This window comes from Mustela nivalis, assembly GCF_964662115.1.
Source record: "Mustela nivalis genome assembly, chromosome: 1".
NCBI lineage: Eukaryota > Metazoa > Chordata > Mammalia > Carnivora > Mustelidae > Mustela > Mustela nivalis.
Genome location: NC_139020.1, coordinates 103,492,250 through 103,506,756, shown reverse-complemented (window position 1 = coordinate 103,506,756; position 14,507 = coordinate 103,492,250). Strand labels below are relative to the sequence as shown.

The 14,507-nt window shown below is 40.3% G+C and overlaps 1 protein-coding gene and 1 long non-coding RNA gene across 4 annotated transcripts in view; one reads left to right on the top strand and one right to left on the bottom strand.

The window, feature by feature from the left end:
• LOC309845289 overlaps nt 1–14,507 on the bottom strand; it is a 42,730-nt gene that overhangs the window by 17,135 nt on the left and 11,088 nt on the right. Inside the window, exon 2 of the long non-coding RNA XR_014301183.1 lies at nt 11,703–11,844. This is a non-coding gene — a long non-coding RNA (uncharacterized lncRNA). The remainder of the gene's footprint in view (nt 1–11,702; nt 11,845–14,507) is intronic.
• Nucleotides 1–14,507, top strand: part of MCF2L2 (MCF.2 cell line derived transforming sequence-like 2) — a 250,664-nt gene that overhangs the window by 233,121 nt on the left and 3,036 nt on the right. For all 3 annotated transcript variants that reach the window (XM_082692557.1, XM_082692555.1, XM_082692556.1), the window contains one exon: nt 13,536–13,580. In XM_082692557.1, the coding sequence (XP_082548683.1) occupies nt 13,536–13,580 (45 nt within the window). The remainder of the gene's footprint in view (nt 1–13,535; nt 13,581–14,507) is intronic.

The window sequence follows — 14,507 nt, the reverse complement described above, 5'->3', positions numbered from 1 at the left end:
TCTAAAGTTGTTTTGGCTATTCTACATCCTTTATCTTTCTGTATGAATTTTAGAATCAGCTTTTCAATTTCTACAAAAAAGCTTGCTGAGATGTTGCTTGGTGCTTGCTGAGATGTTGCTTGGTACTGTGTAAAATCTATAGATCAACTTGGTAAGAAAAGACATCTTAACAAAATTGTGTTTAATTGACAATTTAGATTTTAACTGAATCATGTTGCCCTGCTCTAACCCACACAAAAATGATATGTGTTTGTTATGAGGACATAGCAGTTACTTAGTTAACAATTCAGGAATACATTCTCAAGCTCTTCTCAAGTCCTAGCACTGTGCTCCCTATGTTGTGACAGGAATGTAAAATCTAGATAAGAAGCAGAACCCCACATGGAATATTCCCCAGAACAGATTCCATGATAGGCCAAAAACAAGTCTCAATAAATTTAAGAAGATTTAAATCATATCAAGCATCTTTTCCAACCACAACAATGTGAAATTAAAAATCAAGGAGTTATCTGGGTGGCTTAGTCAGTTAAGCATTTGTCTTTTGATCTCAGCTCAGGTTATGATCTCAGGGTTCTAAGATTGAGCCCTCCCTCTGCCCCCCACCAAAAAAGCGAGTTACAGGAGGGGCACCTGTCTAATAATCAGTAGAGCATGCAACTCTTGATTGTAGGATTGTAAGTTAAAGCCCCATGTGAGGTGTAGAGATTACTTAAGAAAGACAAAAATTGGATGCCTGGGTGGCTCAATTGGCTAAGTGTCCAACACTTGGTTTTGGCTCAGGTCATGATCCCAGAGTCATGAGATCAAGCCCCACATTGGGCTCCATCATGGGTGTGGAACCTGCTGAGACTCTCATTCTGGCCCTCCCCCAACTCCCTGCTCATGCCTATGTGCATGAACTCTCCCTCTCTCAAAAAAATAAGAAATAAATAGTAGAAAGAAAGAAAGAGGTAGAAAGAAAGAGGTAATATAGATCAGAGTGGAAATAAATGGAATAGAGACTAAAAAACAAAAAAAGAAAGGATCAATGAAACTAAGAGTTGGCTCTTTGAAAAGCTAAACAAAACTGATAAACATTTAACTGAGCTCAACAGGAGAAAAAGAAAGAGAACTCCAATAAAATCGGAAATGAAAGAGCAGTTACAACTGACATGAGAAAAATACAAAGGATCGTAAGAGATTACTATGAAAAATTATATGCCAACAATTTGGACAACCTAGAAGAAATGGATAAATTCCTAGAAACATACCATTTTCCAAGACTGAATCAGGAAGAAATAGAAAATATGAACAGACTAATTACTAGTAACAAAATTGAATCTATTAAAAAAAAAACAAAAAACAAAAAACTCCTAACAAACAAAAGTCCAGGACTAGACAGCTTCACAAGTGAATTTTACAAAACATTTAAAAAAGAGTTAATACCTATTCTTCTCAAACTATTCCAAAAAATGGAAGAGGAAGGAATGCTTCCAAATTCATGCTATGAGGCCAGCATTATCCTGATCCCAAAATCAAAGATACTATAAAAAAAAAAAAAGAGAGAGAGAATTATAAACCAATATCCCTGATGAACACAGCTGAAAAATCCTCAACAAAATATTAGCAAACTGAATTAAAAAATATGTCTTTCACCACAATCAAGTGGGATTTATTCCAGGGATACAAAATTGGATTTGTGCAAATCAATCAATGTGATACATCATGTTAACAAAATGAAGGATAAACATCATAGAGTCATCTCAATAGATGCAGAAAAAAAAATTGACAACATTCAACATCCATTTATGATAAAAATCTCTCAACAAAGTAGATTTAGAGGAAACATACTTCAACATAATAATGTCCATATAGGAAAAACCCCCAGTTAACGTTATACTCAACAGTGAAAAACTGAGAGCTTTTCCTCTAAGATCAGGAAAAAACCAAGGCTATCAATTCTCACCACTTTTTTTTTTAATTTTTAATTTTTTATAAACATATATTTTTATCCCCAGGGGTACAGGTCTCTTACCACTTTTAATCAACTTAATACTGGAGGTCTTAGCCATCGGGCAAAAAAAAAGAAATAAAAGGCATTCAGATTGGCAGGCAAGAAGTAAAATTTTCACTATTTCCAGATAACATATTATATGTAAGAATCTCCAAAGACTCCACCCCGAAAAGAACTATTAGAATTAATAAATGAGTTCCGTAAAGTTGCAGGATACATCAACATACAAAAATCTGTTGTGTTTCTATACACTACTAAAGAAATAGCAGAAAGAGAAATTAAGAAAACAATCCCATTTACAATTGTATCAAAAAGAGTACAGTATCTAGGAATAAATTTAACCAGAGATGAAAGACACGTACTTTACTGTAAGACATTGATGAAAGAAATCAGAGATGACACAAATAAATGGAAAAATATATGAAGCTCATGTTTTTGAAGAAAAATATTGTTTAAATATCCACCCAAAACAATCTATAGATTTAATGTAATTCCTATCAAAATACTAATAGTATTTTTCACAGAACTATAACAAATAATTATAAAATTTGTTTAGAACCACAAAAGACCCCCTAATTGTGAAAACTATATTGGGAAAGAAGAACAAAGTTGGAGCTATCACAATCCCAGATTTCAAGATTTACTACAAACCTATAGTAATCAAAATAATACGGTACTGGCACCAAATAGACACAAAGATCAGTGAAACACAATTGACAGCCCAGAAATAAACCCATGCTAATATGGGTAAATAATCTGTAACAAAGGAGGCAAGATTACATAATGGGGGAAAAAACCAGTATCTTCCATAAATGTTGTTGGGAAAACTGGACAGCTATATACAAAAGAATGAAACTGGACCACTTTCTTATACTGTACACAATAATAAATTCAAAATGGATTAAAGACCTAAGTGTAAGGCTCAAAGCCACACAATTCCTAAAAGGAAACATAGGCAATAATCTCTTGGAAATCAGCCTTAGCAATGTTTTCCTGGGTAAGTTTCCACAGGCAAAGGAATCAAGAGCAAAAATATAAACGATTGGGACTACATCAAACTAAAAAGCTTTTACACAGCAAAAGAAGCCACCAGCAAACAAAAAAGTCAGCCTACTGAATGGAGAAAACATTTGTAAATGATATATTCGATTAGGCATAAATATCCAAAATATATAAAGAACTCATACAACTCAATGTAAAAACAAAAACAAAAACAAAAAAAAAAACACCTCAATCTGATTAAAAAATGAAGAGAGGATTTGAGTAGACGGTTTCCCAAAAAAGACACGCAGATGGCCAACAGACACATTAAAAGATGCTCAACATCACTGATTATCAGGGAAATGCAAGTCAGTACCACAATGAGATACTACCTCACACCAGTCAGAATGGCTAGTATCAAAAAGACCAGAGATAACAAATGTTGCTGAGAAAGTGGACAAAAGGGAATCCTTGGGTACAGTGGGGATGTTAATTGGTACAGCCATTATGGAAAACGGTACAGAGATTCCTCAAAAAACTAAGCATAAAAGTGCCATACTATCCAATAATTCTACTTCTGGGTATTTACCCAAAGAAAATGAAAACACTAATTCAAAAAGATATATGTACCCTTATATTTAATGTAGCATTATTTACAATAGCCAAGTTATGAAAGCAACCCAAGTGTCCATAGATAGATGAGTGAATAAAGAAGATGTGATATAGGTACACAGTGGAATATGACTCAGCCCTAAAAAAGAATGAAGTCTGGCCATTTGCAACAGCATGGGATGGTCCTAGAGGGTCTTATGCTGAGTGAAATAAGTCAAAGGAAGACAAATATTATATTATTTCACTTACATATGGACTAAAAAACCAACCACTCAATAATAACAAAAAAGAAATAACTGATTATATTCATTATATTTAGATCTATAGAGAACCAGGGTTCTATGGGTTCTATAGGTTGCCAGGGTGGGGGTGGTGGGGAATGGGGAAAATAGGTGGAAAATATTTTCCAGTTAGAAAATAAATAAGTCACTGGAATGAAAAGTACAAAAAAATAAGCAGAACCAGACCTTAGCATGTTAAAAAAAAAAAAAAAAAAATCCTACTGAACCCAAAGACAGGCCCAGAGACATTGTCTAGCACCTTCCTCTTACAGACTGCCAAACAGGGGGTCAATTTCATACAACTTTTCAGCAGCTGACCAGAGCAGGGCCTTGGGCTGATCCCTGAGAGGAGAAGAGACTTTCCAGACAGAACACAGACTCAGAAGCATCAGGCAGTGGGGGAGGGAGGTTTCAGGATTGGGACTACCAGGACCTTATGTCTGTCTAGCATTTTTCAGAGCTCTGACACATATCCAGTTATCGTCCCAGTCCTTTCCTGTACCACCTTTAACCCTTGGGATTGCTGAACATAGTACCTTCATACATTCTGGACAAGGCACCCACACTCTCATAGAGTACTCTATCACCGCATCCAACAGGCTATATTATAATTTTATGATGTGTTTAAGTTTTTCTCCCCACTAGACCATGAATTCATCTAGACCATGAAGCTTGTTTTAGTAGTTTTAGCTTCCCTTGGGCCTCATAATATACAAGGGCCTGGCACTCATAGGCGCTCAGTAAATGTTTAGTGAATAAACAAAAAAAAGAACTCATTGAATAATCATGTCAGGCCGGCAAACTCCTCTGCAAGCAGAGTCAGGGGTGATGAGGTTTAGCTCAGGACACATCTCATTCACCTCAGACCTCCAGCGCCTCGCAAGTGTTTATTTGTTGAGCTAGTCTAACCCAAAAGAGTTACTATTAATAGTTGGCATTTCAGGACAGAGGAGAGGGAAGGAGGGAGCTATAGTGAGCCAATGAGGCAGCTTATGAGAGGATGAAAGGGGATTCCTCCTCCTCACCTCTCCCACTTTAAGACTTATAGCCAAGGGCGCCTGGCTGGCTCAGCTGGTAAAACAAGGATCTCTTAACCTCAGGGTTGTGAGTTGAAGCCCCACACTGGGTGTACAGATTACTTAAAAATAAAACCTTAAGGGGAAAAAAAAAAAAAAGACTTGCAGCCAGTTAGATGTTAACTGTATAATCCGGCAAGTGGTGTTCGTTGAACAATCCCTTGTTGGATGTCATGCACAGAGCTAGGCCAAGACTTAGACTAAAGTGGAGGAGGAGGATAAGCAGGTCCTTGAGACTTTAGGAGACCCTACGTGAGCAGCACCACTCCAACTGGTACAGGGAGGAATGTATGTGCCATTCTTTCCTGTTGTTCAATGTTCATGTATATTTCTCGAAAGCAAAGACACTGGAGTGGAATTTGTACACCGCATTGAAAATATGGAAAGAGCTAGCAGCAGTAAGGAAGACCCAGTCCCGAGCATACATGGGGTTAAAGGTAGGATCCAGTGGGAGAATGGGGCATAATGGGTGATAGAAGCTGAAAAAGACATGTCTGAGTCTCAGCCTTTCCTTAAGTATGTGAGCAAGAAGAAAGATATCATTTAGGTTTTTTTGCTATTCATCTGTGTAGATCTAATTAAGCTCAGATGAAAATGAAGGGTAAATGTTTCACATTGAAAGTGACTACCTCTTTGGAAAAGCTGTCCTCTTAAGGAAAGTAAGGATAAGAGCATTGCCAGAATGTCTCTGCTTGGGAATAAAGACACCAGCTCATGGCAACTTTATTTCTTGCTCTGTCCAAGATTTATGGATTTCACCTCTTCTCCAAGCTTTCCATGGAAAGGTTAGGAGCATTTGACCCAGGTGGTTCCCCATGAGACTTCAGCCCTGACCTCTCTGTGGATCAGTTTTCTGGTTGCCAAAATTTGGTATGGGATCACAAAGAAAAATAAGTGTAGAAGCTTTAGATCTTATACTTTAGATCTTAATGACAGAATAGATCATGGTTTATGGGGTTCTGAATGTGCTGCTTTTGTCATCATCTTATCTTTCTCTGGCTGTGTAGATAACCTTTTCCAAAAGACCTTCTACTTTATGCTTTTACCACTGCCCATAATCAAAGTCTCGGGAATTTAGTATTTGACATTTTGGTTTTGGACGATTATGTGATTAATTTGATGGGACATGAGGTATGTATTCAGGCCTACAATTCATTTAGTAAAGCCCTCTGGAAGGAATTTTAGTTAACACATTTACTGAGTGTCTACAAAGTACACAAGTCATTGAAGAAACACACAGATCCCACATCCCCACTCAGGGGCAAAGCTAACTAATGCTACGTTTCTTGGTCAGACTTCTAGACCCTTGGATGTTAATGAGCATGAAATCACAAATTAACAGGAAAATGGTCACGTAATAAGTAATTGGATATGCAGTCTTGGTCAACAAATATGAATGGCAATGCTATTTAATAAAGCAGTGACTGTCAGGGCACCTGGGTAGCTTAGTCTGTTCAGTGTCTATCTCGGCTCAGGTCATGATGTCAGTGTTACGAGATTTAGCCCCGCATTGTGCTCCATGCTGGGTGTGAAGTCTGCTTGGGATTCTCTTTTTCTCTCTGCCTCTCCCCTCCCCCAAATAAATAAATAAAAATAATGCAGTGATTTCCATTTAGGGTATATATGTGTGATCTAAAGTTTTGTATTTGGGAAATACAGACCAGGAAAAATAAAGTCTGAGAAAAATCTTGGCTGGTGAGGGTTCATAGAATATAATATAGTCCCTAAATTTGCTTTGCATGATAAGGTCTATCCTTCTATGGGATATAGCAGAATCTCTGCGAGGTGTGAAATTTGTTTTGTTTTGTTTTCCATGGGTATCTTGTAATGCCTTGTTAAAAAAAAAAAAAAAACTTTTTTAAGAAAAGAGAAAATCAGATTTTCATCTTCTAAATAATTGGCTTTATCCCCCAATACTGTCTCTAATCAAGTCACATCCTGACTTCCTTTTCTATTTTGAAAAGCTCAAAATGAAGGAAGACCCCTGATACCAGACTCTCCGTTCAGCTGGGGCCCTACAGATAAGTAAAATGTATATTGATAATTCCATTCCAGGTTATTTATTTAACAGGCAACTCTTCAGATTTTCAAGGACTATATTTCAAGGACTGTAGACTAGTAGAAGATTGAACCTATCAACCTTATCTACAGTATATTTTAACTCCTTTTTTCATGTGCCAAGAATCTCTTAAAGAGATTTTTAAAAGACCCCTTGTTTGAAGACCAATATTGGCATACACTGGTCAACACAGTGGCATAATCTGCAAATTTAGAGATGTGAGCCGTTTGAGGGAGGTGTAACTCCTTCACCTAAAGCATAAGGATGTGGTTTGTCCAGATGCCTTTCTTCTTTTCCTTCTGTACCCTGCTAATTTGAAGTGACCAGACTCAAAGGTGCGAGATGAGCAGAAGAATGGTTAACATTTAGTTAAGTGTGTCTTAGTGTAGGCTTGGCTGAGGACAGTTTACATTTATGTGTGGCTATGTGTGATCACGCTAGGATGGCAGGCTGATTTCAGAAGTCAGGAAGATGCAAGGGAATAACCAAAAAAAACCAAAGTTCATGTGAACTTTGATGACTTTTTCACGAATTAGTTTCACAAAAACCAGTCAGCTCTTCAGAAGATTGGCGGAAACCTCAAAACAAAGCAAAAAAGACCCCAAAACAAGAAGCAGAACTCAAGAGTTACAGTGTGAAAAGTAGTCTAGAGTACACTGAGAATACCAAATGCTGGTGATGATAGGAAGCCGTAGGAACTCTCATTCACAGCTGCTGGTGGCCATGCAAAATGGTACAGTTTGACAGTTTCTGACAAAAACTAAAAATGGTTTTACCATACAGACCAGCAATCATATTCCTTGGTATTTAACCAAATGAATTGCAAACTACCATATATCCATACAATGGAATATTATGCAGAAATAAAAAGAAATGAGCCATCAAACCACCAAAAGACATGAAGAAGCAGAAGTGGCAAATTGTTAAGCAAAAGAATCCCTTCTGAAAATACATACTGCATGATTCCAACTGTTTGACACTCTGGAGGAGACAAAACTATAGAGATAGTACAATGATCTGTGGTTACCAGGGATATAGGGGAGAGGACATGAGCGGGCTGCACACGAGAGATCTTTAGGGCAGTGAAACTTCTATATGAAATCATAATGGTGGTGCCTGACATTGTGCATTTGTCAGAACGCGTAGAACTGTCCAACTCAAAGAGTAAACCCTCATGTAAACTGTGGGGTTTTAGTTAATAATAATGCATTGGTGCTGGTTCACGAATTGTAATGAACGTATTACACGAATGCAAGATGTTAATAATAGGAGATACTGTGTAGGGAGCCAGTGGAGAGGGGTGATTGGGAATACTCTGCCTTTTCTGCTCAATTTTTCTGTAAACCTCAAACTGCTCTAAAAATAAAATCTATTCATTTTTTAATAAAAAAAATGTCCACACACTGTAGTGTCATAGGGCCTGAACACACCTACTGCCCAGTTGCTGTGAGGTTAGCTGCTAGCAGCTCTCAGTTGTGCCCTTCGGAGGATTGCCGGCTAGAGCTGACCAGAGCTGTCCAGCCAGAAAAATGCCTGAGAAGTTATGGCCTCCTTCAAGGACAACTTATGGCCAGCCAGCCAATGGCTGACTGACTCGGGGTGTCATCTATGGTCCGGGTTTGCCAGGAGATCAGGCTGGCGCTAGACTTAAGCAGAGCCTACTTTTCCCTGCCCGGTCTTCTGTCCTCAGTGCTCTGACAGGTTTCCTCTGAAAGCCCTTTATCCACCACTCACTTGTGCAACCTGCTTCTGGGAAACCTGACGCAAGGCAGAACCAGGAAAGGTCCTATAAGGATGGGATTCTGGTGTTACTAGGTCACTTGCTGGCCAGGTGGCAATGAGGATTCCATTGCTCTGGTTAGGTAGAGTGTGGAAGTAGAGTTTGTGGTAGAGGTTCAGTGACTAAGATCTTCACCTGTGGTGACTTCTGGGGTCAGATACAGGGAGACAAGGATGTACTAGTTGGTGCCGTATCTCTACATTTGAGAAGTCTGGGGAGACTATTAAGTATCAGGAGCACAGAACTGGGAGGCTATTGCTAAGTACCATGGGTGCACTGAAGAGAGTGAAGAAAGGGGTGACCTCAGATTTACCACCAATTTAAAGCCCCATCTGAGAATCAGAGGGCTTCCTTGCCAACGTTCAACCTCTCATCTTCTACAGCATGGCAGTGTGTGAGAGAAGGATGAATCCTCAGCCTAGGCAAATCTGCTGCCTGATCATTTGGGGCTCCTAGTGCTAGTAGAAGAGCAGGCAGGTCATGCCCTGATAGGGAAGATGTGGGACTGTAATGCTTGAGATGAGGACATTTGGGTCCAGGCCCCAAACCCCCTGCTTATGCACTGGCATAAGTGTCCCACCACCCCCTTGTTGGGAGAAGGATCCCTTTCCCCCCAAAGATCATGTAGAATCCTCAAATGAGACATGCAAGACAATGCTCGCCCTTCTCAAGATGTTTCCCCACCATCCTTCCAGAATAATAATTAGCATTTAATTATAACATGGTCTGACTGGGGAAGAAGTGCAGAGACCTACAGACTCAACCTCAAAATGTGAGGATCTTCATACTGTGTTGAAGTATGCCCATCAGAGACCCTCTGCGTTCATGCCCATCAGAGACCATCCATTGCAGAAAAGGTGCCAAACAACTAAACTGACTGGATGACTTGGCCAGCAAGTGTCAGCTGGCTTTCTCCTTGGTGCCCCAGTACCTGCACAGTGAGCTCAGAGAGACTGCTTCACAGCAGAGTGGGAAGCTATGTGTGGGCCCACCAGCATGACCTTCCTGTTGTCAAGGCCAACAGCCACTGCTGAATTTCCACCTGGCCAGCTCAGATGGACGCTGAGCTCCCAGTTGGATACTATCCCTGGAGAACAGTCAATGTCATCAGACCCCCTCTAGGCTGGAAAGTACAATAATTCACTGAGCAGGGTTGACCTGTGTGACTTTCCTGCTCACAGTGTCTCCATGCATCACCGTTCGAAGACTCATGTAGCATCTGATCAACCATACAAAATTTCTCTAATGGACAGACTCAGCTGTAAAAATATGACCACAGGACTGACCTACAGTCCTTCCACACACCACCCCATTTAGAAGCTGCTAGCCTGACAAGAGGCATGGAATCGCCTCTTGAAAGCGAGGATGTGCAACAGTTTAGACATGACACTGTGGGGTTGGGATGCTAATCTTCAGGGTGCAGTATATACCTTAAACCTATGGTCATGTTATGGCACTGTGCCCTCAGTAAGCAGAATATGTGAATCTGGGAGGTAAGAGGTTGAATGAGTTGTTACCTTATTCATTACCACTCTCTAGGGACTTGCATAGGGCATTTGTCTTCCCCATCCCTGCAACGTTGGTCTCAGTGAGTCTAGAGGTCTTGGTTGCCAAGGGGAGTTTGCACCAGGGACACAGTAAGAGTCCTGTTGAACTTGAGTCTATGCCACCTGCTGTGGCGGCTGGTCTTTAGGTTGTACTGTTACTACCATCTTCTCCCACTCGTTCTAGGTACCCCGCCTTCTCTTCTGCCTGGTGGTGTGCACAGTGGCTGTCCCAGACCCTTGTCTGGCTATTTTTCTTTACTCGCCCATTTACAGTGACAACTGGGTGTGGAGGTATTGGGGGATGTCTCAGGGGGTCACCTGAGTATCAGGCACATTCCTCTCTGACACTGTTAGGTAACAGCCTAACCTCCTCATGATGAGTAGGAGCAATTACTTCCTCCCATGTGGCAACTGCTTTCTTTGCCTGCATGGCTTCTGGCATGAGGACAGAGTGGAGGGACTCCTCATGGTGGTAGGGGTAAGGCCTGGACAGGGGAAGAAGGCACTCTGGTGGGAGCTCTCCTAAGAACCGAAGCAATTTTAAGATGGGACTGTCACAGAACAGAGAAGTGTGCTCTTTCTGGTGCTATTGGTTGACAGGAAGGAGTGAAGCTAATAGTATTTTACTAGCCAGAATTGCACTGAAAACTCTTAATTCTGAATTTAGTTGCACCCCTGGTTTTCAAAACCCTGGCTGTTGAAAGATATATAAAATGAGAATGACCACTGTGCCACAAAGGTAACAGAAGTTGAGACTGTCTACTAATCCTTAGCCACAGGCCTAAGTGCAGGCCTGAATGTGGGTCCCTTGTCTAGTTCCTCAGGGTCTTGGGGGTGGGGGGAGGCTGCTTTAGTATCTGTGGGTCATTTAGTGCAGCACATAAGGGTTGTTTGCTGATTTGGGGGGATTTCCTTTTAGGCCTAGACTTGGTTACTTTTATTATTTTGTTATTTTGTTGTTATTCAGAATGATTTCACGTAGTCTAATGATAAAGAAAATATGGTCTGGCAAACAGTCTTCTCTGCTGAGATTGTGGGATATTTTAGATACCTGACCAATAAGTTTTCAGTATTTTAAGCTTCATTTTCTGATTACAAAAAATATATATGCAGATTATAAAAAATTTAGCATGTAATGAAGAAAAGGACAAATAAAAGTATTAATCAAACATTACTGGAAATAATCACGGTTAATATTTTACCCCAAACTTTTCATCTATAGAAATGCATATTTTAAAAAATTGGAGCCATACTACATGAACAGGTTAGGGGTCATCATATTTTAGTCTTGAAAAATTCCTATTACATTTCTGGTAAAATGGACAAGCTCTGACTGACTCCAGCTAACTACATCAGCTTGTCCTACCACCCACCTGTGGGCCTGTTCCAACTCAAAACATATGATGGTAGCTCACTGCTGAGCTTGGAGGTGGTTTCCCAGTTCTGCAGTTTCTTTGACCTCAGCTCCAAGCAACTCTGAACATTCAAGACAATAAGCTCAGACTGCCCTAGAAGCTGGCAAGGATTTTGAGAACAGAAAACACACTTAAAAAATAAATTAAATAAATAAATAAATAAATAAAACACCGTGAGGATGTGTGCAATCTGAAAGTTATTAATTGAATGCTTAGGAGTGATTCCTTCTTCTTGGCCAAAGGCAAGTTTGCCAAGGAAATGGACACTTTAGATATAGATCAGCTCTCTCTATATATAGATATATATAGATATATAGATATAGATCAGATGTCCACATTTACACCCCAGGCCACTAAGCAAACAGTCCTAATCCAGCATAGTACCTGTGGCAACACCCTGGAGATTGCTCCTGTCGTGTGGGCTGCAGAGAGCTGCTGGGGTGCATTAGGCATAAGGTGACCCCATTAGTTAACTCCCAGAAGGCAGAGAAGGACCGTCCTTAACAGCACAGCATAGTGGTAAAGAGCTCACAGCTCAAACCCAGCTCTGGGTTTTTGGATGAATTATGTCACTTGCTTGTGCTTAAGTTCTTTTCATCCTTTGTTTGATAAAATGCAAGTGATACTGAATAGTCTTACTGTGAGAATTAAATGAGATGAAGCTTTCAGACTAGTGCCTAGATGGCTGTTTGCATATTATCATTAACGACTTGTTAACCACATTCGTTCCTCCAGGGAAGGAAAGGAAAGGCTTGTCCATGATTTTAAACCAGGTCTCCACTCCACTGCCCCTCAAGTGAAAATGTGATAGAGGTGGCCTTAAAAATTTTTGCATGATTGGGGCACGTGGGTGGTTCAGTTGGTTAAGTGTCAGACTCATGATTTCCTATCAGGTCAGGATCTCAGCATCCTAACATCAAACCCTGGTTAGGGCTCCATGCTCAGTGTGCAGTCTCCTTGAGATTCTCTTCCTCTCTCTCCGCCCCTCACCCTGTTTGTCCAAGCATGAGGGAGTGCATACTCTAAAAATAAAAAAATCTTTTTTAAAGTTTTGCATAATTATAGGAAATAGGAAATGTAGGGAATGTAGGAAATTTCAAAATCCAGTTTGAAAGAAATATAAAAATAGTTTGCCCATTTGAAATCGGCAGGGTAAGGAGCAGCCGTGGAACAAGTGGACTCTACAGTGGTCCCATTATGCCATCTAGTGGACAGCAAAGGAAAGGCATGATTTTATCTTCAAAGGTAGTAACTTACCCAAAACGTGTATATTGATGAGGATAAAAACTCACTAATAGGTTCACATGTCAATAAATCTCATTCAATTTTTAAACCAACATAAAAGTTCAGAATTCTATACACTAAGTGCTAAAATTAAATTCCCAAAACCACTTAGGAGTTATGTGATGTATGCTAGAAAGATCATCCACTGAAGGAAAAGAGAATACACACCAGACCTTACTGGCATGAATTTTCACAGTCCACCTTGCCCATTCTTCTTATCTTTCTCCACCAACATTTTTCATGCTTATTCTGGTACCTGGACTTGGAGTGCCCCAGAGACTCAGAGTGTACCTACTCAATGCTCTGGTACCAGAGCCATTCTGCTCATTTTCCAAGAATGCAACTATCACTTAAAATTTTGCTGTAATCAAATTGACAGTTTGTCGAGGACCCGTGTGTTTGGTTTTGTTTTTCGCATGTGTGTGTGTGCGCGCGCATGCACGTGTGCACATGTTCTGTTTCCTTTCAAAGCCGTTTATTACTTTTATAATTTGTTTTCTCCTCCAGATATTGATGAGGGTGAAGGCAATGGCAAACAAATCTCCTCAAAAGGTGAGTAATAATAGCATATCTGAAGTACCCACAGCTGTTCTGAAACCTTCTTTTTAGTATTATTGTCATCACTATTAACCATAATAACAGGTGTTATTAAATTCCTAAGGTGTACCAGACATTTTACTTTATAAGCCCCTTTTTAAATCTTGATATCAAAATTGCAATGGATATTATTATCACTGTTGTTATAGACAAGAAAACAGATGCTCAGAGAGACCAAGTGACTTACCCAGGACCACACAGCTAGTAAATGAGTGACAAAGTCAGAACTACTCTCAGGTCTCTCTGACTCCAAAGTCTTTGCTCCTATCACTGGACAATGGGCCTTTCATTTATTCACTCATAGGATCTGTCAGACTCTGAGCCCAAGATTCTGGGGTCCCCTGAGTGCTGTCACCTTTATAGGAACTAAGACTTAGTCCCTAAGACCCCTGAGAGCCCACAGCCAGTGAACCCAGAAGGAAGGGCTTCAATATGCAAATGACAGAGATGTAGCAAAACTCAGACTGGGAGCTGCGCTTTTGTCCCCTGCGCTTCCAGCTTTAATAGATAGACCTTCTTCAAGGTGTGCTGGTTCTGAGAATGCTGAGAATTTCCCAGGAGCTGGGGGGGCAGGGGAGCAGGGTACTGGGAGAATAGGATATAGTCTCTGCTGCCAAGAGCCCGGGACCCATGGGGGAGACACAGGAGGGCTTGCCCAGAGCAGCTGCCATTTGTGTAAGAAGAAATTCTGTCTTGAAGAGTCTTACAAGGTGATTGTGGGGGAGCCCACCACCTCCATAGCCCCTCTCCTCCTCTGTCTCCCAGAATAGAATGGGATAGAATAGAACAGAACACAATGGAGTAAAATACAATAGTAGAATAGAGCAGACTAGATCAGATCAGAATATCATACCTGGAAGGGGAATATTTTTCCATAAACTT